This window comes from Wickerhamiella sorbophila, assembly GCF_002251995.1.
Source record: "Wickerhamiella sorbophila strain DS02 chromosome Unknown contig3, whole genome shotgun sequence".
Taxonomy (NCBI): Eukaryota; Fungi; Ascomycota; class Dipodascomycetes; order Dipodascales; family Trichomonascaceae; genus Wickerhamiella; species Wickerhamiella sorbophila.
The window spans coordinates 755,197-781,407 of record NW_020194004.1 but is presented as its reverse complement, the minus strand read 5'-3'; the positions used below and the strand labels follow the sequence as shown (position 1 = coordinate 781,407).

General features: G+C 45.9%; 10 protein-coding genes across 10 annotated transcripts; 5 read left to right on the top strand and 5 right to left on the bottom strand.

Annotated features, from left to right (window-relative positions):
• Nucleotides 1–10: 10 nt before the first annotated feature.
• B9G98_02296 (Urea amidolyase) lies at nt 11–5,413 on the bottom strand (the record flags this gene model as incomplete). Its single annotated transcript, XM_024808853.1, has 1 exon — nt 11–5,413. The coding sequence occupies one exon, from the start codon at nt 5,411–5,413 to the stop codon at nt 11–13; it is 5,403 nt and encodes a 1,800-aa protein (XP_024664621.1).
• Nucleotides 5,414–5,514: 101 nt separating this feature from the next.
• Nucleotides 5,515–8,504, top strand: B9G98_02295 (Trehalose-phosphatase; the record flags this gene model as incomplete). The annotated part of the gene is made up of 1 exon (XM_024808852.1): nt 5,515–8,504. Exon 1 carries the CDS (start codon nt 6,108–6,110, stop codon nt 8,502–8,504), a length of 2,397 nt encoding a protein of 798 aa, XP_024664620.1. The 5' UTR covers nt 5,515–6,107.
• A 65-nt stretch (nt 8,505–8,569) lies between these two features.
• On the bottom strand, nt 8,570–9,046 carry B9G98_02294 (54S ribosomal protein L36, mitochondrial; the record flags this gene model as incomplete). Its single annotated transcript, XM_024808851.1, has 1 exon — nt 8,570–9,046. One exon carries the CDS (start codon nt 9,044–9,046, stop codon nt 8,570–8,572), a length of 477 nt encoding a protein of 158 aa, XP_024664619.1.
• Nucleotides 9,047–9,080: 34 nt separating this feature from the next.
• B9G98_02293 (Multifunctional tryptophan biosynthesis protein) lies at nt 9,081–10,520 on the top strand (the record flags this gene model as incomplete). The annotated part of the gene is made up of 1 exon (XM_024808850.1): nt 9,081–10,520. The coding sequence occupies one exon, from the start codon at nt 9,081–9,083 to the stop codon at nt 10,518–10,520; it is 1,440 nt and encodes a 479-aa protein (XP_024664618.1).
• A 14-nt stretch (nt 10,521–10,534) lies between these two features.
• On the bottom strand, nt 10,535–12,052 carry B9G98_02292 (Peroxisomal leader peptide-processing protease; the record flags this gene model as incomplete). The annotated part of the gene is made up of 1 exon (XM_024808849.1): nt 10,535–12,052. One exon carries the CDS (start codon nt 12,050–12,052, stop codon nt 10,535–10,537), a length of 1,518 nt encoding a protein of 505 aa, XP_024664617.1.
• A 468-nt stretch (nt 12,053–12,520) lies between these two features.
• On the top strand, nt 12,521–13,645 carry B9G98_02291 (mRNA-capping enzyme subunit beta; the record flags this gene model as incomplete). The annotated part of the gene is made up of 1 exon (XM_024808848.1): nt 12,521–13,645. The coding sequence occupies one exon, from the start codon at nt 12,521–12,523 to the stop codon at nt 13,643–13,645; it is 1,125 nt and encodes a 374-aa protein (XP_024664616.1).
• Nucleotides 13,646–13,697: 52 nt separating this feature from the next.
• Nucleotides 13,698–15,419, bottom strand: B9G98_02290 (Dihydroxyacetone kinase 2; the record flags this gene model as incomplete). The annotated part of the gene is made up of 1 exon (XM_024808847.1): nt 13,698–15,419. One exon carries the CDS (start codon nt 15,417–15,419, stop codon nt 13,698–13,700), a length of 1,722 nt encoding a protein of 573 aa, XP_024664615.1.
• A 1,278-nt stretch (nt 15,420–16,697) lies between these two features.
• B9G98_02289 (Helicase SEN1) lies at nt 16,698–22,868 on the top strand (the record flags this gene model as incomplete). Its single annotated transcript, XM_024808846.1, has 1 exon — nt 16,698–22,868. One exon carries the CDS (start codon nt 16,698–16,700, stop codon nt 22,866–22,868), a length of 6,171 nt encoding a protein of 2,056 aa, XP_024664614.1.
• Nucleotides 22,869–23,005: 137 nt separating this feature from the next.
• On the bottom strand, nt 23,006–24,418 carry B9G98_02288 (Diphthamide biosynthesis protein 2; the record flags this gene model as incomplete). The annotated part of the gene is made up of 1 exon (XM_024808845.1): nt 23,006–24,418. The coding sequence occupies one exon, from the start codon at nt 24,416–24,418 to the stop codon at nt 23,006–23,008; it is 1,413 nt and encodes a 470-aa protein (XP_024664613.1).
• Nucleotides 24,419–24,725: 307 nt separating this feature from the next.
• B9G98_02287 (Aspartic proteinase MKC7) lies at nt 24,726–26,144 on the top strand (the record flags this gene model as incomplete). The annotated part of the gene is made up of 1 exon (XM_024808844.1): nt 24,726–26,144. The coding sequence occupies one exon, from the start codon at nt 24,726–24,728 to the stop codon at nt 26,142–26,144; it is 1,419 nt and encodes a 472-aa protein (XP_024664612.1).
• Nucleotides 26,145–26,211: the final 67 nt, after the last annotated feature.

Below are 26,211 nucleotides of genomic sequence, written 5' to 3'. Positions count from 1 at the left end.
TATATTTCGCTCAAGGCTCAATAACTGCTACCAAGTCGCCTGCCTCTACCATATCGCCATTTTTATGAAGAATTTTGACCACAGTTCCCGCCACGCTTGCACATACAAGTAGTTCTGTTTTCATAGCTTCCAAGATGAGAATACAGTCGTGCTGACTGACATTGACTCCTTCTTCAACCATGTTTTTCCAGAACCTGCCTGTCACTTCAGCATAGATCATAGTTGCAGTGTCGCTGAAAATTTCAACGGGGGCCTTCACAGTTTCAGAAGTGGCTTTTGATTCTGATGCTGCTATAACACGAGCAAACTCGTCCTGCCGAGCAGCGATTCTCAAATTATGTGCAGAAATAGTTTGCTCATTGTCTTTCAAGAATTTGTGATAATCGCCAGCATCGAAAACTGTTTCGGTGATCTCCAACTTATAGTCGCCTTGCTCAACTTGGGTAACAAAGCCCTCAAGCTTGTGTTCAGTGACTGGGTAATACTCAATCTGATCAAAGCAAGAGAGTAACCATGGTTTACCATTGGCCGCGGACTCGTTAAGACAGAGTTTATCCCAAATAGGGATTGTGCGTCCGATCAGCTGGTAGCCACCTGGAGATTCCATTGTGTATATACACATGTACATTCCTCCCAAGCCGACAGTACCGTTAGGCGTCCAAGACCGAGATGGGTTGTATTTCGTTCCAAGAAGACGATGACGAGGATCCAAAGGAACAGCACACGGGGCACCAAGATACACATCGCCTAAACCCATCACCATAAAGCGCGCAGAGTACATCATATTGCGCACTTCGTTTCTATCAGAAAGGCCATTCACATCTCTTATGAAATCAACGTTGTTTGGTAGCCAAGGTGCTTCAGAACGGATGGTCTCCTGGTATCGCTCAACTGCGGAGAGTGTCTTCTGGTCTTCGAAAGCCATGGGCAGTCGAATAACGCGAGATTTGACTTTCCAATCGGAGGAACTCTTGATATTGAACTCAATCCCCAATAGGTTGTCCAAGAGCGAACTTTGACTGATAATCGCGGGATCGTACTCGATATGGACACTTCGCACACCCGGTGACATTTCTATAACACCACCAACTTTACCTAGCGTGTGCTCGATTAAACAGTGCACACGATAGCGAAGATTTAAGTCCATAACATTTTCACCATACTCAATCAGTAAGTACCTATCGCCCGCCTGTCGGTACACAACTTTAGGTGAAGTTACGGTCGCTTCTTGGAAAAACAAGATAGGATCCTCGTGAACTTCCTCCAGTGCTGGTATAGGTGTTTCAACACCTATGACTTGCTGATCCACAACCTTCTTTAATATAAGAGCGTGTTCAACTGTAACAGGAGAGAATTTTACCAAATCACCTGGCTTAACTTGACCCATTTTCCAAAGATCTGCTTCAGTGATCACTCCAGCACACACAAACCCACCCAAAGATGGACCATCACAGGTAAGAACAACAGGCTCATCACCTGTAAAATTGATGGCACCTAGTGAGTATACGTAGTCATGAGCATTAGAGGGATGAAGTCCCGCTTCTCCACCATCTGTTCTCGCCCAGTGCGGTTTGGGACCAGTAAGACGAACACCAAATCTGTTTGAATTGTAATGAATTTTCCACTCAGTCTCAAAAAAGGTATCCAAGAACTCTGATTTGAAGAAGTCTGGTGCGCCATGGGGTCCACAAGTAACCGTAACATTCCATTTATTACTGTATTTTGGGATCAGACTCTCAGGGAACTCTATCGGAGCATGCACAGGTGCAGGGATAGTGCAACATGGCAGTTCAGGCTGACCGATGGGAACCACATCACCAAATTTCAATGCACGGCCATTGTAGCCACCAATGGAACCTTGAGCAAACGTCGAGCGGGAGCCCAGATATTCTGGCACATCTAATCCACCACGTACCGCAAGGTAGGCACGACAACCAGAAGAAAGCTTTCCCACAACGAGTTGCTGTCCTGATTTTACGCTTACAGGTGCCCATAGCGGAATGATTGTACCATCTAAAGTGGCTGTACTTGTGCCACCAGTGAGTGCAATCAAGCTGTCGTGATGGAAAACAAGTGAAGGGCCCACTAAAGTACACTCAATTGCCGGTGCAGATTCGTGATTTCCAACGATATGATTCGCGACGCGGAATGCATAGGAATCCATTGGTCCCGATGGAGGTACGCCGATGTGCCACAGCCCCGTGCGGCCAGGGTAATCCTGAATAGTGGTAGCAGAACCAGGCGCAGTGATCTCGATAGCGTGGGGCTTGTACTCGTAAGTATCAAGGGCTTTCGTGAACATCTTGACCTCTTTGAACATTTGAGATCCTGCCACAGAGCGAAGGTAGTCCAAATTTGTGACCACACCAGAAATGATAGTCTCATTAAGGGCTTTTTGAAGAAGTTCCAAAGCGTCCTTACGATTTTTACCATGAACAATTATTTTTGCAATCATAGGATCGTATTCGCTGGAGATAGTGGAGCCTTTAAAGATCCATGTGTCAACACGAGCCCATTTAGGGAACGAAACTTCAGTTATGGTGCCTGGTGAAGGAGCGAAGTCACGTACAGGGTTCTCCGCATAAACACGCGCTTCCATACTGGCACCCGTTGGTATGATCTCATTATCAAAACTAGGGGCACGGTTTGCGGCGATATTTACCATCCACTCGACGAGATCAAGCTTCGTGACTTCCTCCGTTACTGGGTGTTCAACTTGAAGACGAGTGTTAACTTCTAAGAAGTAATACTTGTCTCTTGCGGGATCGAAAATGTATTCAATTGTTCCAGCACACTTGTATTTCATCGCAGCAGCAAGGTCCCGAGCACTTTTACGTAGTGCAGCTCGTGTCTTCTCAGGTAGGTTTGGCGCGGGTGTTTCTTCAATGACTTTTTGATTACGACGTTGGAGTGAGCAGTCGCGTTCTCCTAAATCAATGGCTTTACCGAAGCCATCTCCAAATACCTGTACCTCGATGTGTCTAGCATTTTCAACGAATGCTTCAATAAACACGCCGGAGTCGTTGAAATACTGCAGGCCCTGGTGGCGCACAGTATTAAAGACTTGCGGTAGGTCTGCAGCATTATCAACTCTTTGAAGACCGATACCACCACCGCCTGCTGTGCTCTTTATCATGACTGGGTAGCCGATGCTGTCCGCAGCCTCGAGCGCCTCCTGGATGGACTCCAGTAAACCTGTACCAGGGGTCAACGGAACCCCCGCCTTTTTGGCAATTTCACGTGCTGTATGTTTCATTCCTAGCTCGCGAATAATCTTAGCGGAGGGACCAATGAAGATGATACCCTCCTTTTCACAGAGCTCAGCAAACTCTGCGTTTTCAGCTAAAAAGCCGTAGCCAGGAAGAACGGCCTGGGCACGTGTTTGTTTGCAGGCATCGATAATCTTTCTCATAGAGAGGTAGGTCTCGGCGGCACTCACACCGTGAAGATCCACGGCAACATCAGCATCCAATACATGCTGTACGTGCCGGTCTGGCTCAGAGTACACCGCCACGGATCTGATGGACATCTTTTTCAGAGCCTTGATCATTCGTACAGCAATTTCTCCTCTGTTCGCGATCAAGACAGTATCGAAAGGTTTCCCAATTTTACGATCAGCGATATAGCTGCGCCAACCACCAAATGATGTGATATCTTCGGCGCCTTCGAGTAAACCCGCATTCTCACAAATGAAGCCTTTCACCAATGCACCAGTTTCTAGCTCCAACGTACCTATTCCAAGTGGCTGAGGTACCATTGAAATAAATTCACCAAACCGCTCAACTGGGACATCCCAAACCTCCACCTCGATGGGGGATCCACCAGAGCTCACTCTCTCCAGCCCAGGTTTAGGAGGTGTAGTTTTGAGAGCCCACAGCTTGTACTTGGGGGCTGTTTTAGCCCTAAATGCCAGAGTAGAGTTTACTTTGCGCAACTGCCAGTTCAGGACCATTCCAGACAAGTGCGCACCGACGACAGCTAGTTGCATCGTGCGCCTGGAACAACCGTCCGGCAGAGTGTATCCAACCGTATCGCCTGATTGAGAAACTTTTGCCGGGGTATTTCCGAGTTGTCTGTTTTCGAAGGTCTGTAAAAAGCGTTGAGCAAGTTCCAAAAGTGCGAAATCGTTGAATGCTTCAGACATAAATGTTATACCGAACGGTAACCCATCAGAACGGAACGAAGCAGGGATTGCCAAAGCCGATAGATCCGCCAAATTCACAAAATTGGTATAGGTACCTTGCTGTGAATTGATGAGAAAAGGCTCAGCCAAAACGTCTGCAATCTTGGGATTCAAAGGGCATGTTGGCATAACGAATCCATCAAGATAGCCGAGCTCTGCCCGGAACTTTTTTTTGATTGTTTGTCTAATGTATTCCTTGTCAAAAGCATCAATAGCACTCACACCATGCGCACCACTGATGATATTGTACACAGTGGGATCCATATGTTGTTCGTTTATAAAATCTTTGATCGCATGGTAACGCTCTGCAACCCACGGACCTTCGTATAGTAGTTTTGCAAGCCTGAATAAGTCTGAGCAGTCAACTTCAACAACTTCAATGCCACAATCACGTACTTTATTAACAACTTGATAGAATAGAGTCTCATTCTCAGTTTCACCGTAGAATTCCGGATTCTTGGGTACACCCAAGATGGGTCGCCGGCCAAAAGTTGTCACAGGACGCTCAGGGAACTGGCGGGTGTAAGGGTTTAAGTTGTCATACTTGATTCCAATACTCAGAATCTTCTCAGCATCTTTCAAATTAAGTGTGAAAACCGTGGGTGCATCTAATGATTTGCATGCTGGAACGACGCCGGTGGTGCTCCAAATTCCTACCGTAGGTTTCACACCAATCAGATTGTTCAAAGCAGCCGGAACACGTCCAGAACCTGCAGTATCGGTACCAAGTGCAAACGGAACAATACCTTTACCCACAACAACAGCTGAACCCGAGGAAGAACCTCCTGAAACGTGCTCTTCACTGAAGACACTCGAGGGAGTACCATAGGGGGAGCGAACACCTACCAACCCTGTTGCAAACTGGTCCAAGTTTGTTTTGCCAACCACGATAGCACCAGCAGTGCGGAGCTGGGCAACTACAGTCGCGTCGGATGAGGCCAAGTATTCGAATTTGGGGCAAGCTGCTGTAGTTGGAAAACCATTCACGTCGATGTTATCTTTCACAGCATAAGGAACACCATAAAGAGGCAGATCGTCCTTCAAGCTGTGATCGATTGTGTTCCATTGGTCTTTGATGTCTTTCTCTGTTGCGACATAAATCCACTCCGGCGAATCCTTGGACAGAGATTGTGCAAGCTGCAGAATTCTGTCCAAGGCGACACCAGCGGCGGCCTGAAGCTGAGTCGAGCGCCACTGGTCAATAGTTAGACCGATCGTTTCACTCATCATGGTTGTGTGCTACTTCAGTCAAGGGTGATGAAGTTTATGATTAGGGCGGCATAAGTATACAAAAGGCGAGGTAAGGATATATGCAAGGTTTGCATGATAGTGCATTATCGGTAATTTTGACCAATAAAATCGAGCCACTGGTGATAGGCAAGCTCCGTGGTCATCAAGTCTAACGAGGTCCCGGGGCAGTCTTCTGACTACTCGGAGCAAACATCTTTTTCAAGGGGTTGAAATCAGCCATTCTGGTATACACAGAAACCGATTTTTATTTTGTGTCAGTGGAGTGAAAATTCGGTGATGAGAGTACTGTATTTTGGACCGCTCCGCGATGCGATCGGCACCGAGAGCGAAATTATCGTGATGGACGCACCTTTCCGGATGCACGACTTGATACTTCGATTAGTGAAGCTGCATCCAGATGCAGCTCCCGTCATCAAGACTTCCGCTGTCTCTGTCAACCTAGATTACGTCGATAACTTTGAACTCGAGCTGAGCGAGAGCGATGAGGTAGCTTTTATTCCACCGGTTTCTGCCGGTTAGTATTTCAGTTTTTAGTTTTGTTAACTTAGCTACATCCGATGAATCCTACACCAGAGTTGTTTTCAATTCGCGCAAACTTAGAAATCGATCCCTTGAATGAGAGTGCACATCTCGGTGCCGAAAGTTGGCTCGCGACTGACCGCGAGGCTTTGTCATGGACTCTAATTATGTTCACCGGACCCCGTACTTGGGTGATCTAGTAGATCCTCAATTTTCTGCCAAATGGCGCCCAGAGCTACTGAATAGAACTCATACCTCAGCGCCTTATACTCACGACCTTATGGGCAAGTCCCCACAAAGTGCCAGAGCCAGTGGTGCTACGGTATCAGGTCGTGTTTTGAGCGTGACATCGGGGTTTTCACATGTTTTGAATCGTGATCACAACTCGAAGAGGCTGTTTGCACGCCAAAGAAAGGGTCTGTCTTCCCTGTTCTCGGCAGTAGAGAACATAGGTAAATCTCGATGGGAGAGCATTTGGGTTGCTTGGCCCGGGGAAATAGAGGAGGAGGGCGTCAATATAAAGCTGACTGAAGACGAAAAAGCTAGTGTAACCCAGTTGTTATCAAAGAATAGCTCCTCTACAATTGTTCCAGTGTGGCTTGATCCACCCACACAGTGGCGCTATTATCCGGAGTACGTCCTTTGGCCTACCTTCCATTATGTGCAAAACGTTGGCGACACAATCGTCGATCAAGAAAGCCATAAGTGGGATACGTATAGAAAGTTCAATGAGGCTTATGCTTCGGCTATTTTGGCAATTTATAGACCCGGGGATATTATTTGGATCCATGACTATTACCTGCTGTTGCTGCCTGAAATCCTGAGACGAAAGCTTAACGATGCCCATATACTTCTCTTTGTTCATACACCCTTTTCTTCGTCGGAATATCTTAGATGCATTCCACAAAGAAACGATCTTTTGATTGGAATGCTGGGTGCAACAATTGTAGGGTTCCAGAGCAAAACTTATGTCCGTCACTTTGAGTCTGCGTGCACTCGACTGTTGGGCGTAGAAAAAATAGATGGGCACCTCCAAATACATGGTAGGGTTGTTGGTTGCGAATGTTTGCCGACAGGAATTGACACCGAGTTTGTTATTAAAGAGACTGCGAGTGCTGAAACTCAGTCCATCATCAACGGCTTCAAAAAGATTTATGAGGGCAAGAAGATCATTATCGGCCGTGATAAAATTGACAGTGCTCAAAGCACAATTCAAAAGTTACAAGCTTTTGAACTGTTCTTGCAGAACTATCCTTACTGGCGCAATAAGGTTGTATTGATCCAGATTACCACTCATGGTTTCGAGTCCTCAACCAGAATGGAGAAGAAAGTCAGTAAGCTGATTTCTAAAATCAATGGTACTTACGGAAACCTCCAGTTTGCCCCAGTGTTACATTTTACTGACCACCTTCCTCAAAGGAAGTATTTCGCTTTACTGGCCTGTGCAGACCTTGGTGTGTTTACTGGAATTCGCGATGCTGCTAGTCACGCAGCCTTCGAGTATGTGGTATGTCAAAAAGACACACAGAATCCTATCATGCTTTCAGAGTTTACAGGAGTTGCCGAGGTATTTGAAGACGCTATCATTGTCAATCCATATGATGGGCTGGTAATGGCAGATGCTATAAATTATGCACTAACGAAAGCAGAAAAGTGCGAGCTGTATAGCTTGGCTTCTGAGCTCAAGACTCAAAACTGGCTCGAAAGTGGAATGGGCCGCTTACTTCGTCATGAATTCAAACACGAAGTGACAACATCCACACCTGAGCTTGATAAAGAAAAGCTACGCAAGGCCTACCATGCAGCAGAGAAAAGACTATTCCTTTTCGACTATGATGGTACCCTAACGCCAATTGTAAAAGACCCCGCAGCAGCCGTACCATCTAAGAGGCTGAAATCCATTCTTTCAAAATTAGGGAGTGATCCGAAAAACGAGATATGGGTTATATCAGGGAGGGACCAGCATTTCTTGGATCGTTGGCTTGGGGAGTTCAATATGTCAATGAGTGCTGAGCATGGTTGCTTCGTTAAACATGCGGGCGAAACTAAGTGGACCGACTTGGTAGCTCAAATGGATAACAGCTGGCAACCCATTGTTTTTGATATACTGCAAAATTATACAGATCGCACCCAAGGCTCGAGCATTGAGAAAAAAAAAGCAGCATTAACATGGCATTACCGACGGTCAGACCCTGTCTTTGGTGCGTTCCAGGCAAGTAACCTGAGGGGGTATCTTCAAACTGCCGTCGCCACTTGCTATCCTGTCGACATCATGGCAGGGAAGGCGAATGTTGAGATAAGACCCCGTATGTTTAACAAAGGTGAGATTGTCCGGTCAATCTTTCGCGATGAATCTAGTTCGCCTAGCTTTGTCTTTTGTACAGGGGACGATACAACTGATGAAGATATGTTCCGTGCAGTGAATGATGAAAACAAACCTGAGTCGTTTTTCACGGTGGTCGTCGGACCGTCATCCAAACTCACATTGGCTCGCTGGCATATTCAAAACCCAGATTTGGTGCATGATTGCCTAGCAGCGTTGATCAACTGAAAAAGTGTTGTGTTATGTATTTTGATATTTACAGTTAGAACACTGGATGGATCGGACCACCCAGATTATTTCTTCTTTTTACTGGGCTTCTTAGCTTGGTAGAGCTTACCAGTAGTGATTTGCTCGGCACCTGTGCTAATAAGATCATCAAGATCCAGGCTGGATGTAGACTCGCTCTTGTTTGAAGGGTCTTCAAAGCCTGAATATTTCTGCTTGAACTTGGCAAGGCGACCGGCAGCATCGAGTTCCAAAGCCCTCAGATTAGGTTTGGATGGATTCCATAGGGGATTATTGCGTTGATCTGCTAAATATTTCCACTCTGATCGTGGGAACGGAGTCCTTCTGGTCACTGTTGATCCATCCGATAATTCGACCTTCTGCTCAAATTTGTAGTAGATCGCAGGACGAACATCACCAGTTCTGAGTTTTCTAGGTATCCTTTTTGGCATGACGGTTTTACCTCCAGGCGGAACATAGCCCGCCTTGCCGCGAGTTAACACCTTCGGTGCGAACAGAGCTGGCTTCCGAGTGCTTCTGAGCATTACTAAAATTTTGAGCTGACCAACCTGAGTCATTATGCCAAGGGTCGTCCTAATCGATAACTACGACTCGTTTACTTGGAATATTTACGAGTATCTATGCCGAGAAGGTGCAGAGGTCGAAGTACACCGTAATGATAAGATTACTATACCCGAAATTGACAGTCTCAAGCCCGACTTGGTCATGATCAGCCCAGGTCCCGGCCACCCCGACACAGATTCTGGCATCTCCAAAGAAGTCATCCAACACTATATGGGAAAAATCCCTGTTTATGGCGTGTGCATGGGAATGCAGTGTATGGTTTCATTATTTGGAGGCAGTATTGAATACGCAGGGGAGATCGTGCATGGAAAAACGTCACCAATCACCCACGATGGTAAAGGATCTTTCAAAGGGGTGACACAGGGGGTTGCCATCACCCGCTATCACTCCTTGGCTCCATCTTATAGCACTCTTCCTAGCTGTCTCGAGGTTACATGTACTTCGGACTCTGGTGTAATACAGGGTGTCCGGCACAAGGAGTTCTTACTAGAAGGTGTTCAGTTTCACCCTGAAAGCATCATGTCGGAAGAAGGTACTAAAATGTTGCGTAATTTCTTGAAATTTAAAGGTGGCAAGTGGTCAGAATATGAAGCTAATCTGAACTTGACACCTGCTGCCATCGTCACCGGATCTGGCTCCATCCTAGATCAGATATATCACCAGCGTGAGAAAGATGTTGCTTTAGAGAGCAAAATACCTGGTCGTACGTTTGCAGACATGGAAAAGTCTCTAGCGCTCGGAATCGCTCCCAAACTGATAAATGTTATCGAGCGCCTGCGCTTGTCCAAGCTCAGCCTTTTGGCGGAGATTAAACGTGCATCCCCGTCGAAAGGCCCTCTGGGTATGGATGTGCATGCAGCGACGCAGGCATTAGCTTACGCTAAAGCAGGCGCTGCTGCAATCTCCGTTCTTACAGAACCCCATTGGTTCAAAGGGACCATTGAAGACCTGCGTCAAGTTCGACTGGCTGTTGATCGACTTCTGAACCGACCTGCAATTCTACGCAAAGAGTTTGTATTTTCCAAATACCAAATTCTAGAAGCACGGTTGTTCGGTGCTGATACTGTTCTGCTGATTGTAAAAATGCTGAACGATGCACAACTTCAGGAGCTTTATGACTACTCAGTGAGCCTTGGAATGGAACCTTTAGTTGAAGTTGCGAATGCTCCAGAGATGAAACGTGCCGTCAACCTCAAAGCTAAGTTTATTGGCGTCAACAATCGCGATCTGCATACTTTCAGCGTGGATATGAACCGGACCTCATCTTTAGTTTCTGAGGTAGCCCCCGGTACGTACTTGGCAGCTCTGAGCGGAATCACAGGGCGTGATCAGGTCGATGCGTACGTTAAAGAAGGAGTTGAAGGAGTTCTCGTGGGCGAATCCTTGATGCGAGCTACTGATCCGGGCAAATTTGTACAAGAACTAATTGCATAACTATAGTTTATGACTTAAAGTTTCGACTTGATGCGTTTTTCAAAGCGGTGCCGGGTGTCGAAGTGTGTAGGTTTTAATTTCCAGAGATCTTGGAACTGAGCTGAGCTAGCATCTTTGCCGGCAGAGTTAAAAAGATCAAGTGCTTTTTGAATCACGGCAGAGGGGATAACGAATGACATGTCCTGCATAATCTTCCCAGTAGACTCGTCGCGCGCATTTGAGGCCATGATACCTACAAGCTGATGTTCTTCGTTGAACAAGGCACCCCCACTAGAACCGTTCCAACAAGCAGCCGTGGACACTAGCATTGAGGAACCGTGTTCATCTTTGCCAGCAAGAAGTTGAGCTTTACCCTCATTTGCTATGACTCCTTGTGAGTATAGGGGTTGCAGAGCAGGACCAAGCTTCTGAGGGTAAAAAAGACCGTAGCCAACAGAATAAACTTGAGATCCAGGTTTAGCAGTCAAAGATAAGGGGACGGGCTTGTACTTTCCAGGTAGATTTTTCGTAAGACGTAAGAAGACCAAATCAACACCTTCAAGTGGTTCTGAAACTGCCATGACGTGACGACGTGTGTACTTTTCAAGCCAGATTTCTATCCCCAGATAGTCTTTTACAACATGCTTGTTTGTTACAACAAGATCAGGTCCTACAATTACGCCGGACCCCCAAACTTTACGACCGCCTTTAATTCTAGATTGGACAACAACGACACCGCTATAACGGTTTCTAGACACTTCACCAAAGGGACGTGGTCCATCACCAGCAGCAGCAGCATCCTGTAGACTCTTGAATACATCTGAGACGACATTGCCCGCCTGGTGAACGGCAGGAATAATTTCTGACCATGGGATCACTAGAGTGAGGGAGCCTTCACCATTGCGTTTCTGCAAACGTCCCGCAACCAATCCCAAGGAAGGCCCAAGACGACGACCTGCAACCTCTGTGCAGACAATCCCGCCTTCCATGCCATCAAGATACCGCGAATCCACCAAAACAGTATGGGCCACCTGTTTACCATTTATTTCTTCTGAACCGACGTAGCTAACAACACCCTCAGTAACATAACCCATGAAAAGGGCAGCATTGACATCAGAGAATGGGCTACTCTGAATTCGCACACGACGGTGATTGAACACGCTACAATCTGTGATGCAAGCGAACTCCCGTGCATTGGCCTTACGACGCTCAATGGCAGACGCAGGAAATGTGAATACCGTCAGAACTTGCGTGGCGTCTGGAACGACATCGAAGTCACTTCGTAGTGGTTTTAAAAATGCGGCAACACCTGGCAGATTAACTTGAGAGGAAACCTCAACATTTTCCCAGATAATTGAAGCATTGCTTACGCTTGAAGAAACAGCCACGCTCAAAAGGCTCTCCGGTGTACGAGATTTCAAAAAGTCTCCACAGAGCGAAATGACATACTCCTTGGTTTGCCCGTCCGTTATGTAGACGCCTGAAATGAGCTTGGTATACTTGTGCGCTTCAAGACGAAGTGTAGCTGGTGTATAGATCCACATTGCTTTCATTCACAGAAGTGAGACCCTGCTTATATGTAGGGCACTTTGGAAGTTCGGCAGCCGGCAGGGGCTGTTGAAGCAGGGTGGGGTTCGGCAGATACTGTGGGGATTGGAAAGCACCCCAACCCATGCCGATTCTCTCACGCAGCGCCAAAGAAAGGATACGCTATCAGAATAAAGAGAAACGGAGATCATCTAGAACGATTGAAAAAGAACAGTTGAAAAATGACAAATTCCTCTTTTTTCTATTCTCTTCAAATTTGGGTCCGATCTCGAGGTGTAATAGAGGAGAATCGCTCCAAGGCATCTATATACTTGATCCAAAAAAAGAACAGAAAGTCACAAGAGTTAACAATATACACGGTTTTTGTATCGGCAAGTAATTTATTTACCTACTTCTTTCTGGTCGTCAGTGCCGAAATGCGTAGTCAGATGGACTAATACAAGAACCCTAGATGCTTACGACATCCGCACACTATGGACCTCAGGAACATAGTCAATAATGACGACAATAGTGGATCCATATTTTCGCTGCAGTCGTCTCCTTCGAGAAGTAAGCAGGGCTCTCTTGCATCACTGCTGAATACCGAGAGCACTGCGGCTGGAACTGCAGGGGCAAAGAAACCCAAACGGTATGACACCATACCAATTTGGGCCCAAACCTGGAACGCCAGCCAAACCACGCCTAACAGCATAAGCAATCATAATGAACATTCATCAAGAATATCAGAGTTCAAACTAATGTCAAAAGAGGACATCCAACCAAGCAGTTTGGGACATATTGGTCCTGGTGGATACCCTTCACTTTTGGGTCTACCATCTAGTCTGACAGGTGTGATCCCGGCGGACGATGTCACGACAAAAGTTTGCAGTTGGCTCTACAGCCACCTTTTTCAGCTTGAAGATCAACGAAAATTCATTGAGCTAGAGTTCAAAATGGGCCAGATCATAGATCGCAACAGTAATCAGCGTGCAAGCCTCCCCTGCATCACCGAAACGGTTGTATCCCCAGAATATGCTAGAGAGCGTCTTACCTTCGAGGCCTCTATTGAATCATCTCAATTTTCGCGAGTAGAATACCTCATTTCAGGCTTATCAAAAAGACAGGGTGCAGCCCCGTTGACAAAACTTCCAGATATCCGCCAGAAAGACGTCATTTACGCTCAGCAGGGCTCTGGTGCCAACATACGCTTATCATATGATGAAAATAACAACTTGGTTGACCGACTTATCAAGAAAAGAATTGCAAATCTTTTGATTTTCTGCCCTGGTGACCTCACTGACTGGCGCGTATCTTTGTCGACGGAAGTGCAGTTTTCGGGGTCGACGGAAGAGCTGACTCGACCAAACAAAATTCGCAATAAAAACAGACAATCTTGGCAAACAAGTGGCCTACAGATGGATCTGACTGGAGTTATCAGCGAGGGTGGGGACCAATCCAAATCAAAAGAGGTTGAACTTGAGATGGACAAGGATCTTATTATACAGTGTTTCGACAACTTTCAATCCAAAAAAGATGGTGAAGCTATGGATAAGTTTCAAGAGCTTATCAGGTTTGGTGTCGATAGTTGTCGGACTATTTCGCGCTTTATTTCACGATGAGATTATACCAAGCTATTTATCATTGTTCCGAGATATACCACCAGGCTATTTATCATTCCTCCGAGTCGCACCATGCTTGTAAAAACGTAAAGAGACCATATGCACCAGGGTCCGGAATGTTCTCTTTGACCAGATTGTCTTGCTGAACGTAGGCAGCTCTTCCTGCTTTCGCTGTTAGTTTTGCTGTAGATTCCATTCCTTCTTGACAGGCTCTCAAGGCCTCTGATATACTAGATGTCTCACATAGAGTATCAATGAAGGGCTGTAAAGCATCAATAAGCGTTCTATCACCCTTCCGTGCTTTGGTGTACTCAAACAAAGTTATAAGCGCACCTTTCGCAGATTCACCTGCTACAAGCGGATCGATGGCTTCGACACCGCACTCTCGCAGGTTCTTTGCTAGAGCAGTCAAAAATATGAAGTAGATGCCACCCGAAGTGCCTCCCATTGCTTCGCCCAAAACATCTGCCATTTCCAGGATGGCCAGTACGGCATCACTGGGGAGGCTGTCAAATTTGTTCATAAGAGCCTCAGCACCAGCTTTTAATGTCTCACCACAGTCACCATCACCTGCCATGGTATCATATTCCGTGATTTGAGGCTCAGCAGCAATCAGAGCTCGCAGACCTCGGTTGAGGTTAGCTTCGAAACCTTTGGGCAGTAATATACCACTCTCTGGTAGCTCTTCACGCTCAAATTTACCTTCAGATATGGGCTTTTGATCCCAATCTTTGGACGCTGTCGCATTTGTCCAGCCTGGTACCGGTGTCTGCAAATCGATCAGGTCGAGAATTTTTGGACCGGCACTGGTCAGATTGAGAAGAGTCAGTGAAAATCCCAAACCATTAAAGGACGTTGTGAAAGTGCCTGCCAAGACGCGCCTTACACGGAACTCCAGTTTTTCAACTTTCCGCAGTGCAATCGATGTAATATAGCTAATCTCGAAAGGTGAAACCCCGCCTAAGTTGTTCACCAGTAAAAGGACATCATCACCGTTTTGGAACTTCACAAATGCGCGATCCTTGTCGTTTTGGTCGGTCATGAGTCGAAGCATTCGATCAATGACCTTGGGGAGTTCGGGCAGATGTGATTCTCGTATGACACCTGGCTCATTGTGGATACCAAGGCCAATTTCATATTCGTCGTCCTTCAGGTCGCTATGGAACTTACGGCCGGGGATTGTACAATGCTCGAGTGAGGTACCGATCGTCGCGATGTTTCTGGCAACAAGTTCCGCACAATGAGCAACAGTGGCGAGATCGTGGCCTTGCTGAGCCGAAGCACCCGCAGTTTTGTGGACGAGTATGACTCCAGCGAGACCCCTGCGGCCAACGAGCGCACCTTGTTCCCGCCCCACAGCTACATCGTCACCTACTATAACAACACGGACAGACTTTCCGGCCGCTTTTGCCTTTTCAGCTGCGGCGCCAAAGTGGAAGACATCACCGGTATAGTTTTTGACGATTATAAGAGTCCCTTTGGGCGACGAAACGGCATCAAGCGCATGCTCTATTTGAACCGCAGTAGGCGATGCAAAAATCTGCCCTACGGCGACAGCATCTAGCATTCCTTCGCCGATAAATCCTGTGTGTGTTGGCTCATGGCCAGAACCTCCTCCTGAGATCAAAGTCACCTTCTCAGGGTTCGACTTGTACGAGGGACGATAAACCACCACATTGTGGTTTAAATGCGCTAGACTAGGATTTGCCGACACAAGCCCATCTAAGGATGTACTCACCAAATCTTGATCTCTTGAATGTTTGAATTGCTTCATTTGTAGATGTGCAACAGACAACCGAAGCCCGTGTTGGCCATATTGGGGGTGAGGTCGTGCCCAAACCCGAAACCCGCATACCATCTGGGCGGGGGTGTGGGGTACGACAGGTATCCAGACTCCAGATTCAGCTCATAGTACGTATGCGAAACAAAGTGAGCACGCAAAATCTTTGGCTCATCTAAAAATTTGGGAATTTCCACTGTTCGTTCGTGTGGCATTGGTTCTCTGGATTGAGCATCTAGGAGAGCTTCAGTACGTATTGAAGCAATGGTTTACTCAAAGGTATGAGTTGTTTAGCTAGAGTTCAACATTTCGACCATACTGAACATCGTTGCACCTTCAGGTAGACTTTGATGTATATATAAGTATCTCATTCCCTAAACATGGTCGGTTCGATGGTCTAGTTGGTTATGGCATCTGCTTAACACGCAGAACGTCCCCAGTTCGATCCTGGGTCGAATCATTTTTTTGTAATCCTCATTCTCGTGTCCTACAAGAGCAGGTCCGACAAAGGCAGTAGTCTCCAAGTATTTGGTTCGATGGTCTAGTTGGTTATGGCATCTGCTTAACACGCAGAACGTCCCCAGTTCGATCCTGGGTCGAATCATTTTTTGTAGTCAATTTCCTGTCAAGTGGGGCACGGTGCTTTCCAAACTCAAAAACTGCAAAAAATTCCAGCATTGTGTTATAACCTTGCTTATTTCTCAATCAAATCCAGAATTTACTATTTAAAGGTTTAGTACGACGTTCACCTTGAAAGCGGTCACTTGAAAGTCCCCAAATGTGCTCTTCTAGCTACTTGTACGTATCGCCAGATTATTTTCCACACATTGGTTCGATGGTCTAGTTGGTTATGGCATCTGCTTAACACGCAGAACGTCCCCAGTTCGATCCTGGGTCGAATCATTACTTTTTTGTAGCTGCTGCCTTGGATTCCCGCGGAAAAGTACATTTATTTTTTTAACATCATATGTCACCTAAGCATGGAGACTTGAACTGATTTATTTCGAATTATTTTTGATATAAGCTATTGTCTAAATACCCACCTGGTGGATCAGCCTATGTTTTCAACCTGATCTCCAGTCTACCATAACATATTCTTAATTAGAACTATTCCAAGATAGCTATAGACAAAATATTGACAACTTTTTGGAACAAATTGATGGCCTTTTCCAGCACTTCTCGCGTGGTGTATATATTGATACCCAAAATAATCAAGCTTAGGTCACTGCTCAAAATCTAACCAAGCAGGGGGGTACGGACTGAGCAATAGCTATGTGCTCAGAAAAGAAAACTGAACTCGATCTGACCAGAGACAAATGGAAAAATGATACCAGGAGTGGTGAAGCTTTTCAAAATTACGGAGATGCTGCTGCATGTTATCTAGTATCTCCTTTATTCAGAAATACCACAGCTCATTGGTTCTGTGATCCAAAAAACTTCGAGTACGCAACGGTCTCACTTCTCATTTTTACATACATTGAAAATGGTGACCGCAGGATTGGAGAGCTGAAGAGCACTTACAAAAGCCTTCTAACGAGCCAATTGAGCTCGTGTTGGAAATGTGTTTTGAAGTACCATGAAAGCCGCCACAAATTTGTCAATACTCTGAGGGGATTCCATCTCGAAGAGAACCGTATGAAAAGTTTTCTTGGTATCCTAGACACTTTTGATCTCGAAAGGATTCAGAAGCTCACGTCCAATCCTGGAACGACAGCATGTATCGCCGATGAATCAGACGATCTTATATCTATTTCGGAGGCACTGTTGATACTTGACAAGATTGGAATTGAATCGAACGAAAGATTGGAGAATGAACTCGTACAAAAAATCTCAAAAAATCTAGATGAGATAATTGCATTGACAGGCAGGTACCTGCTTCCCGGGCTTATCTACCTTTTGTTTTCAGATAATGCGTCAGTTCAAAGCAAATTCGAAGCAGCTTTATTTTCCGAAGAGTACCGACCTGCGCTGGGTCGTTGTTGGGGAGAAGATCAAAGCAGGGCCTTGATAAACATCTTTGAAAAGAAGGCAAGTTTAGTCAATGACAACGATTTTAGCTGGTTTTTACTCTCTCAACTTGTAAAATCTGTTCAATTCGATCAATTTGATGAAGTCACTCTTGGAAAGCTCTATGAATTGACCTCGCGGGAGACATCGCATTCTATTGGTCCTGGGTTTTTTCTCTGGCTATCCAAGTTATCGCTTAGACGGCGGCGGCTTCCAGAAATTGCGATGGTCACCCAAATTCTGAAGAAAATAGGCCTTGCGATCGAGAACGGCCTGAAGCCTGCAAGCACACCAGAGTCTGCACATCTGCATACCGTGTATTCCACTCTAGGAGATAAAGCTTGGCAAAGCTGGATTGACAATTTTGAGGAGATCGTTACCACCTTTCCAGAGTCACAACACAACCAAGAGAGTGTCAAAAGCTTTGTTGACTGGGGCCTGAACTTTTCAGCTAACAAAAAAATTAATTTGGCAATCCTGAACGTTGTAACAGCCTCACTAACTGTCCCTTTCAAACAGCAGTCCTTCGTTACATATGCTAGAGATATCTCGCTTCGTATGGGCCTATTCAACTTATTGACAGAGCGGACTGATAGTTTCGTTGAAGCGATACGAAGGGTGACCCTAGGTACCGATCAGAACGCATTATCCGTTTTAGCCTCCACTATGAAATCTCTTGTTCAGTACACTGTTCTGGCCATCCTCTCAAAATCACCTGATTTCACAATGGATTCTAATATCAATAGATCCAAAAAGCTCCCATGGGAGCTGATATTCGCTGATAAGAATCTGATTGAAATGCGCGAAAGTTTTGCCCAAGCAGTCATAGCAGGAGCGAGTTTTTCACCTTACTTGGATCAGCGTTGTGCAACTTACAAGGCGATCTCTGAGGTATATAGAACAACGGGCGTTCTGTGCACCAGAGATGTGCTGCTTAGGATTTTTGAAGATGCAGATGCCGAGACAGCACTTTTGCTAGCTTGCCTGGGGCTAGATAACGATCTGGCCGAGACGGCAAGAAATATCTTTGCTCGTCTTTACGCAGATGAGGAGAATAGTTTTGACCTCGCAATTACGAGATATTTCGAAATAAACCCCAAGCGTGCTGTTGCAGTCATTGTGAAAATTTCAGATTCGACGCTTTCGCTTGGAGAGTTCCAGATTCTTCCGGGCCTAGTCAAACTCTTCAAACTAGTATTTGATGTGCTATATGATAGCGAAGAGGGGGTCATAGATGATGTGAATCAAAAGTTGAATGCTGTTTCCAGCCCTATCCTAGAGTTGTGGAATGTAACTTGGAAAACCATGACAGTTTCCTTTGGTAGTCTTCGATCATGGAGTAAATCGGCGGCATTCTCTATCTCCGTTTTACGTGAGTATATTTCGGATAGCTTGGAGCTTTGCTTGGCTTTACTCAACTATTTTACTCGTGTGGAAGCTACTATGCCTGCGGCAACAAATGGACTCAACCATGGCAATGAGTTGGTGGAGGAACCTGTGAAAACACTCGAAAGCATGGTACCACTCTTGAAATTGAGAGATGAAAGCCAGCTGGATAGTAGTTTCAGGATATATAAGGGCCTGATCGAGCTTATAAACAAGTATGCTGTGAAGGTGCCGCTGTCTCTTCTGGACTACTTCAAAGCTCTTTCTCAAAGCCAAACACTTCTGACGACAGACAAATATGCCGAGTTGCTTGCTATAACAGGTGCCTTCTCCAATGAAGAAATGAGTAACCTCGTGAGGAACCTTGAAAGCACATCGACGAAGGCATCCTCGACACCTGCCAACGTGACGCATCAAACCGGTTCAGCTCTCTCGGACAATACGGCAGTAATTCAGCCGCGGATTTCAGAATCTAGTCGACATTCCACTACTCGACAAAGAACGATGGATAGTTTTTTCACGAAAACGCCTAGATTACCTCAAACGAATCCATCCAGACTTACTGCGCAGGGAGTTACACCATCCGCACCTAAGGAATTATCGGCAATGGAACAGATAAGGTTACAGCTAGCTTCACAACAAGCACATCTTTCGGGGCCAGTTGCACGAAAGCCGTCGCAAGTTCCAAAAGAGATACACCCTGCGAGACCTGCAGGGTTCAACCGCAAGAAGCAAGACGAACCAAGCGAAATACGAGCTAATCAACGTCTTGCGCCTGAAATTATCAAGCAGCACGAGCTAAAGGGTCGGGACAGTAGTGGTGAAGGTGAAGATGAAGACCACGACGAGGACGAGGATGAAGATGACGACGAGGCAGGTGTTTTGGTAGCTCTAGGAAGGAAAACCAGAAATATCAATAATTTGTCGCGTGTGGCTCCTGGGCTTGCGAATCGCTCACAACGAGCACCTGCTTTAAGTGAAAGCGAGCAGGGGGTGAGGAGAATGATGGCAAGGTTATCAATATCGCCCACAGATCTCCACAAAGCTATACTCTCTTGGGATTATTTTTTAAACTCACCATTGCCTACGGGATTTATAAAACAAACAGTATCTGTTCCCAACGTTTTTAAAGATGTCGAGGAGTATACTAAGGTGATGGAGCCATTGTTACACTTGGAGGCCTGGCAATCCATACAACGTGCTCGAGAGGAGAATGAAGACGCTGTGTTAAAGCTTGAAATAGGGAAAAGGGTCAATACAGACGATTTTATTGATGTATATGCGTCAATGGAAGCTAAGGATACTAATGGATCCACCGTTGGTGATTCAGACCTTGTCCTAATAGCGTATGACCAAAATGCAAATGGTGCTGTTAAACCTAGAATAGCAAAGGAGATGATGCATTGTCTGGCGATTGTAAAAGAGGGAAGCTTGAAAACACGAAGGGGCCAGCGCTACACTGATCTTCAACTTCGAACTTACCATCCAGGAGAGCTTTCGGCATTCATGGCTCAGGGACGCAAACTACTTATGCAAAGAGTTTGCAGTGTGATCACGGTAGAGCGTGAGTACAATGCTTTGAAGGCACTCCCTTACTACGAACTAAAGGATTCGGTCTTACAGGGGAAAGCAAACCGGCCTGTGAGCCAGGTAGCAACTCAATCTGGTGATATTGACGCGAAGGTTCAGGGCCTGAACACATCACAGGTACAAGCGATTGAAACAGCACTTGCGAATCAAGGCTTCAGTTTGATCCAAGGCCCACCTGGTACCGGCAAGACTAAAACGATCTTGGGTATTGTTGGAAAATACTTTTCCGGCATATCGGGCAGTCAAAAGAAGCGTTTACTCATTTGTGCACCTTCAAATGCCGCTGTAGATGAGATTGTTCTTCGTTTGAAACTCGGAATTACGCTGGGAACAGGCCAGAAATTCTTGCCAAAGATCGTGCGGCTAGGGAGAAAAGAAGTAATAAATCCCGAAGTGAGAGAGTTTTCGCTCGAGATGCTTGTTGAAAAGTCGATGTATTCGATCGCTTCAGCCCCAGATGAAGAACTAAAGTCAAAATTGACCAGTCTGACAACGGAGCGCACAGAGCTTGAAGAAAAGCTAAAGTGCCGTGATAATGACGGCCTGGATCAAGACGCTGTTGTTAAACTGCACGACAAACTGGAGCAATGTGGCAGAACGATTCAAGAATACTCCAGACTTCTAAGCCAGCAACGAAGACAGCTAAAAGAAGAGCGTATTAGAAAAGAGGCAGAGTACAAGCGGCTCCAGAGCGAATACTTGACAAATGCGCAAGTGATATGTTGTACGCTCTCTGGTGCGGCTCATTCAATGCTATATTCTCTTCAGATGACATTCCCAACTGTTATCATTGATGAGGCTGCTCAAAGTGTCGAGCTATCAGCTTTAATCCCCTTAAAGTACGGCTGCAAACAGTGTATTATGGTCGGAGACCCTCATCAGCTTCCCCCCACAGTACTTTCACAAGAAGCAGCTCGATTGAAGTATGAACAGAGTATGTTCGTGCGTTTCTACGAACGTTCTCCTGAATCCATGACCCTTCTCGATACACAATTTCGCATGCACCCTATGATTTCAAGGTTCCCTTCGCACGAATTTTACAAGGGTCAACTCAAAGATGGAGACGATATGGCTCTTAAGACATCTCGACCTTGGCATGAGAACGATATTTTATCGCCTTTCCGATTTATAGAAGTATCACATGGTACTGAGGAGAGGCCGGGTACGATGTCATTGCGGAATCGAGCTGAGGCCGAGGTTGTTGTGCAAATGATCTCGTACTTGATGAGATGTTGCCCCAAAATCGACTTCACTAGTAAAATCGGCGTTATTGCACCCTACAAGGCACAGCAAACCTACATAAGCCGACTGATTCGTGATAGGTTTGGGGCGAAGATAGCAGGAAGGATAGACATTGCCACTGTCGACGGATATCAGGGCCAGGAAAAGGAGATTATTATCATGTCATGTGTCCGTGCTCAAAAAGACAAAGATGGCATTGGGTTTTTGGCAGATGTCCGCCGCATGAATGTCGCTTTTACGCGTGCGCAAGCCTCCCTATGGATTGTTGGCAATAAAGAGTCGCTAGTCAAAAACAAAGTTTGGGCACGGCTAATAGATTATGCACAGTACATTGGTATGTTCTCAAAATTCAACCATAGGGAAAAAGATTTTGGACGAGCTATCAAGCTGATGCCGCCACGTTTAGAACTTGCAGCCAAAAATACCTGGCTAAGGTCTGTCCAGTTTAACTCACAGAAGTCTCGCTCTGAAGAGGAGCCTCCTAAAAAACGGATTAAGATGTCCAACAAGCAACACTCGGTTAGTGAAACACGACGGAACAAGACTTCTGAGGGATACAAAAGATTGCACAGTCCTACTGAAAGCCCATCGCAAACATTCAACGATACTGAACCAGGCGAACAAAAACCTGCTTCAACTAAAGAACATGATTCAGCGAAAGCTCAGGAAAAGTCTCATTACGACAGTGGCCCATGGCCTGAGCAAGATGCTGTCAGAGCCACCAACAACAACCGAGGCAATGTGGGAGCTCAATACCTCACAGCAAATTCAAACTCTCTCCCCGAACAAATGCATGTAAATGGGCGTGAAAATCAAAAGTATGCCAATGAAGGGTCAACTGGACGGCATGACCCAGAGTATGCCCATCAGAAAACCAACCAGCTTGGATGTCCAGATAGAGACAGATCTCCAAGAGCTAGCCAGCGTGGAAGCTCGACTCCTTGTGGCGGGCAGGGCCGTGACGACCTCTATCAACCGTTGCGAAGACCGAATAAATCCTCAAAAGAAGATTCTTCAAAGGATATTGTACAGGACTATGTTGTTAAAGACTCATCTCATACGGACCATGAATCACACCAACTGGCTAAAGAAGGCCATGCAGTTAGGGCGAGCAAACAGCGCAGTTTCGATGCAACGGCTCGTGCTGGCCACGAGAGACGACGAAAGCCCCAGCTTTTCGTTCCTAGTAAGCGCAAGTTTGAAAATAACAAAAGATAGTGATCTATTTAAGTTATAACAAAAAATTTCCCTCATAGTCAATGTCAACAAGAACGATTTTTTTCGTGCGACAAATGATGCAGAAATCGCGGCTATAGTACGAGCGTTAGGCGTTAGGCGTTAGGCTTTTCCACTGCTCACTTGGAAGTGTAATTACGTGCAATGCCCGACCTGCCGATTTTCAGCTCGGCAAACTTCCCCTCCTGACCTTCAAGATCAGAACCTAGACCAGTCCATGATCTCGTTTGTAAGAATTCTGCGGCCGTTGAAACGGTATTTCTAACGGTCAAAGACTGAGAAGTGCCCACCAATTGAGAGTTTTGGCCATCTTTGGTGTTATCAGCCTGCTTTAACGGTTTGTTCGTTGTAACGTACCGACCAGTCACCGTGTCGAAAAGCGGCTCATCATCTTCATCGGGATTTTTGACGTTGAGTTGTAGAATTTCAGCAAAATCTAGTAGCCATTTCCCGGTCCACTCATTATTGAGTGCCAACTGTAGTTCATAAGGAGTGATGATAGGCTTGTAAAACTCTCCTGAGTCCAGAATGACTCCACCCATAGAACAGCCAAGAATCACCCACAAATCTATTGCCTCAAAGTTTGCTAGTTTGGGGACATTAGGTTTACCCACCACGAACACGTAGTATTTTTTGTTTGCCGCTGTTAGCCAACGTTTCAAGGACTGCAAAACATCTGTGGTGTGACGAAGCGAAAGGGTGTTGACCAGGATGCCAATAGTCCCTGCCGCTTTAGCCATATTTACTAGGCGGTACCGCTTCCTCAACGATTGGTGTGGAGTGATCTCAGGACAACCTGCAGATTTAGCATCGAACACATGAAGATCAGATGATAGAGTTGAAAGATGCAATAGAAGAGAGTCTGACGGAGAGTCAGAAGAGAGATAAATAATGGTTCGATCATCAAGATCTGAGTGGTTGGGAGGCAGAAGCCGGTTGGGTAGGAAACATGGAATAAAGGTTTCATCAATATCCAAAGCCGGAATAAAAGTTGCCCGTGAAGGCAAAGCCATAGTACAACCAAGGCGCTGAGCAAGATCAAACGCTATATGTGTAAGGTCTGTATCGGCGTACAGAATTGTGTTAGCGTTTAGATTCTGCTTTAACTGTTCTTCGAGTGAGACAAGATCCACCTTCTGACCATGCAAAATATACACAGGTGCAATAGAATTGACTGGGTTGAGGCAGGCGTTACCAAAATGATACACTACATCCCCCTTGACATGCTGAGCTGCGACCTCGTCGACGCAGCACGGGGAGTAAGCACTATCCGCTAGAATATACACTTTGCCTTTGAAATCTTGCCCAAGTTTACGTTCTATTGCACTGGCAATCTGTGAAGCATCTTCAAGAAGATGATCTGGAAACTGAAGGCAGGGAACAGAGTAATTATTTGCCACAATGTGGGCTGCAATCTCGTCAGTATGGTAGATTTCATTCAGCTTTGAATCCTCGTATAATTCGTGAGATGAAACAACCACCGGAACCCGGTCATACGCCCCCTCTGTTGACAGCGCCGGTGCAACTGACATGGGCTACTTCGGGGAAAAAAAAAGTATGTTACCTAAGGGGTTGAAACTTTTTATGCAGGGTCACAGCAACCAGAGAGTGGCCAATAGGAAAATTAAACTACGGAACTCTCCAAATATCAAAGCAGAAAGTGAATCTCACCAGTCAATATGGGGAGTACACCGAGAAGCTGATGTAAATTCGCTACCTGCGCAGGCCTCGTGATGGTATGCAATGCGTGCATATTGCAGAGATTATCTCATCTCGCCGCTTGAGTGCTTTATAGACCTGGCGAGTGCTTGTGAAAGTACCAACATAGTTTCATTCGGCATGCTTGTACCAATAGGGGCGTGTTTTTCCGTGTTATATCTACTCTGCTCTGTGCTTGGTGCGGATGTTCCCTCTGGACTCGTGCTAATGGCCATGGAGCGCGAAGGCTCTACTGACTATTTCATCCATTTGGATCTCGGAAGCCCACCTCAACGGCAATATTGTAAAGTTGATATGGGCAGTAGTGACAGTTTCTTTATTTCCGGCGACGGAGCTTCTACTGCAGCTGGAGGGGACACTATTGTTGACCCTTCGGAAGTCCCGTTCAACCCAAACAAATCGAGCACACTTTTTTATTACCCTGCAACTTTTTCGTTCGAGAGCTTTTATTTCAATGTGAGCGGGGTATTTGTAGCGGATGATATTAGTGTGCAGACACAAACGTCCTATAGCCCTGCTCAGGGTGAGGTCACGAACAGTAGCACCCAGCTCACAAACATGACCTTCGGTTTAATCGAAGACGAGGGTTATTTATTGAGATCTTGTCTAGTCGGATTGGGGTTACAGGGTGGCGAACTATCTATCAACAGCATGGAAAATGGCAATGCGAGCCCGGTATATGACAACCTCCCCATCTTGATGAAGAAAAGCGGACTGGTAAATAGGGTGTCATACTCGGTTTATTTGAGCCAAGACGTTGACAATCCCAGCTTTATTCTTTTTGGTGGGGTGGATCATTCAAGGTACCAGGGCAATTTATCTACAGTTCCTCTTGTAGACTATGCAACTGACGCAAGCCTGGGGCAGCAGTTTATTTCACAGCCTACTGACTTTCAGGTTGTTCTGAGTGGGCTCACAGTTTCGAACGGTGCCAAGAGCATTGATGTCGTGCAAGACGCTCGAATTCCCATCAATGTTGCTTTCGGGACTAATACGTCGATGCTACCTACCAGCATTGGCTCACAGATAGCACGAATTTTTGGGATGGTGTATCAAAATGCCACTAAGTCCTATTGGATGCCATGCGATCGCCTCGGGGATTTAACATTCAACTTCAACGGAGCTCTCATTACTATTCCGCTTGAAAATTTTGTTGAAACTCAAAGCAGTGTTAAACTGGAAGACGGCTCGCAGGGTTGTAGAGTTCTCATGGACACTCAGGAGGACCCTATCTGGGAAATTGGAAATGGATTTTTCGGTGGTGCTTACGTCTACGTTGATTTGGAGAGTTTTGAGGTCTCATTTGCGCCAGCAATTTATGGCGATCTTGAGCCCATCTACGAGATTGCATCTGCCGGCGGTAACATCACGAATGCGACGAGGGCACCCCTGTACGATGACGCAGGTTTGAACAATAACTTTAACATCTCAACAAACAACCAGACATTTTATTCAGTTGTTGCTTTTTCAAGCGCAACTAAGGTGGGTGCCTACACTCCGGCCGCTCTGCTTGCATTCATTTGGATTCTGCTATGCTGATTAGAACTCAGATTAGAATTTCGGCACACCCTGATTAAAATTGCCCCTGCCCTTACATTGGGACATC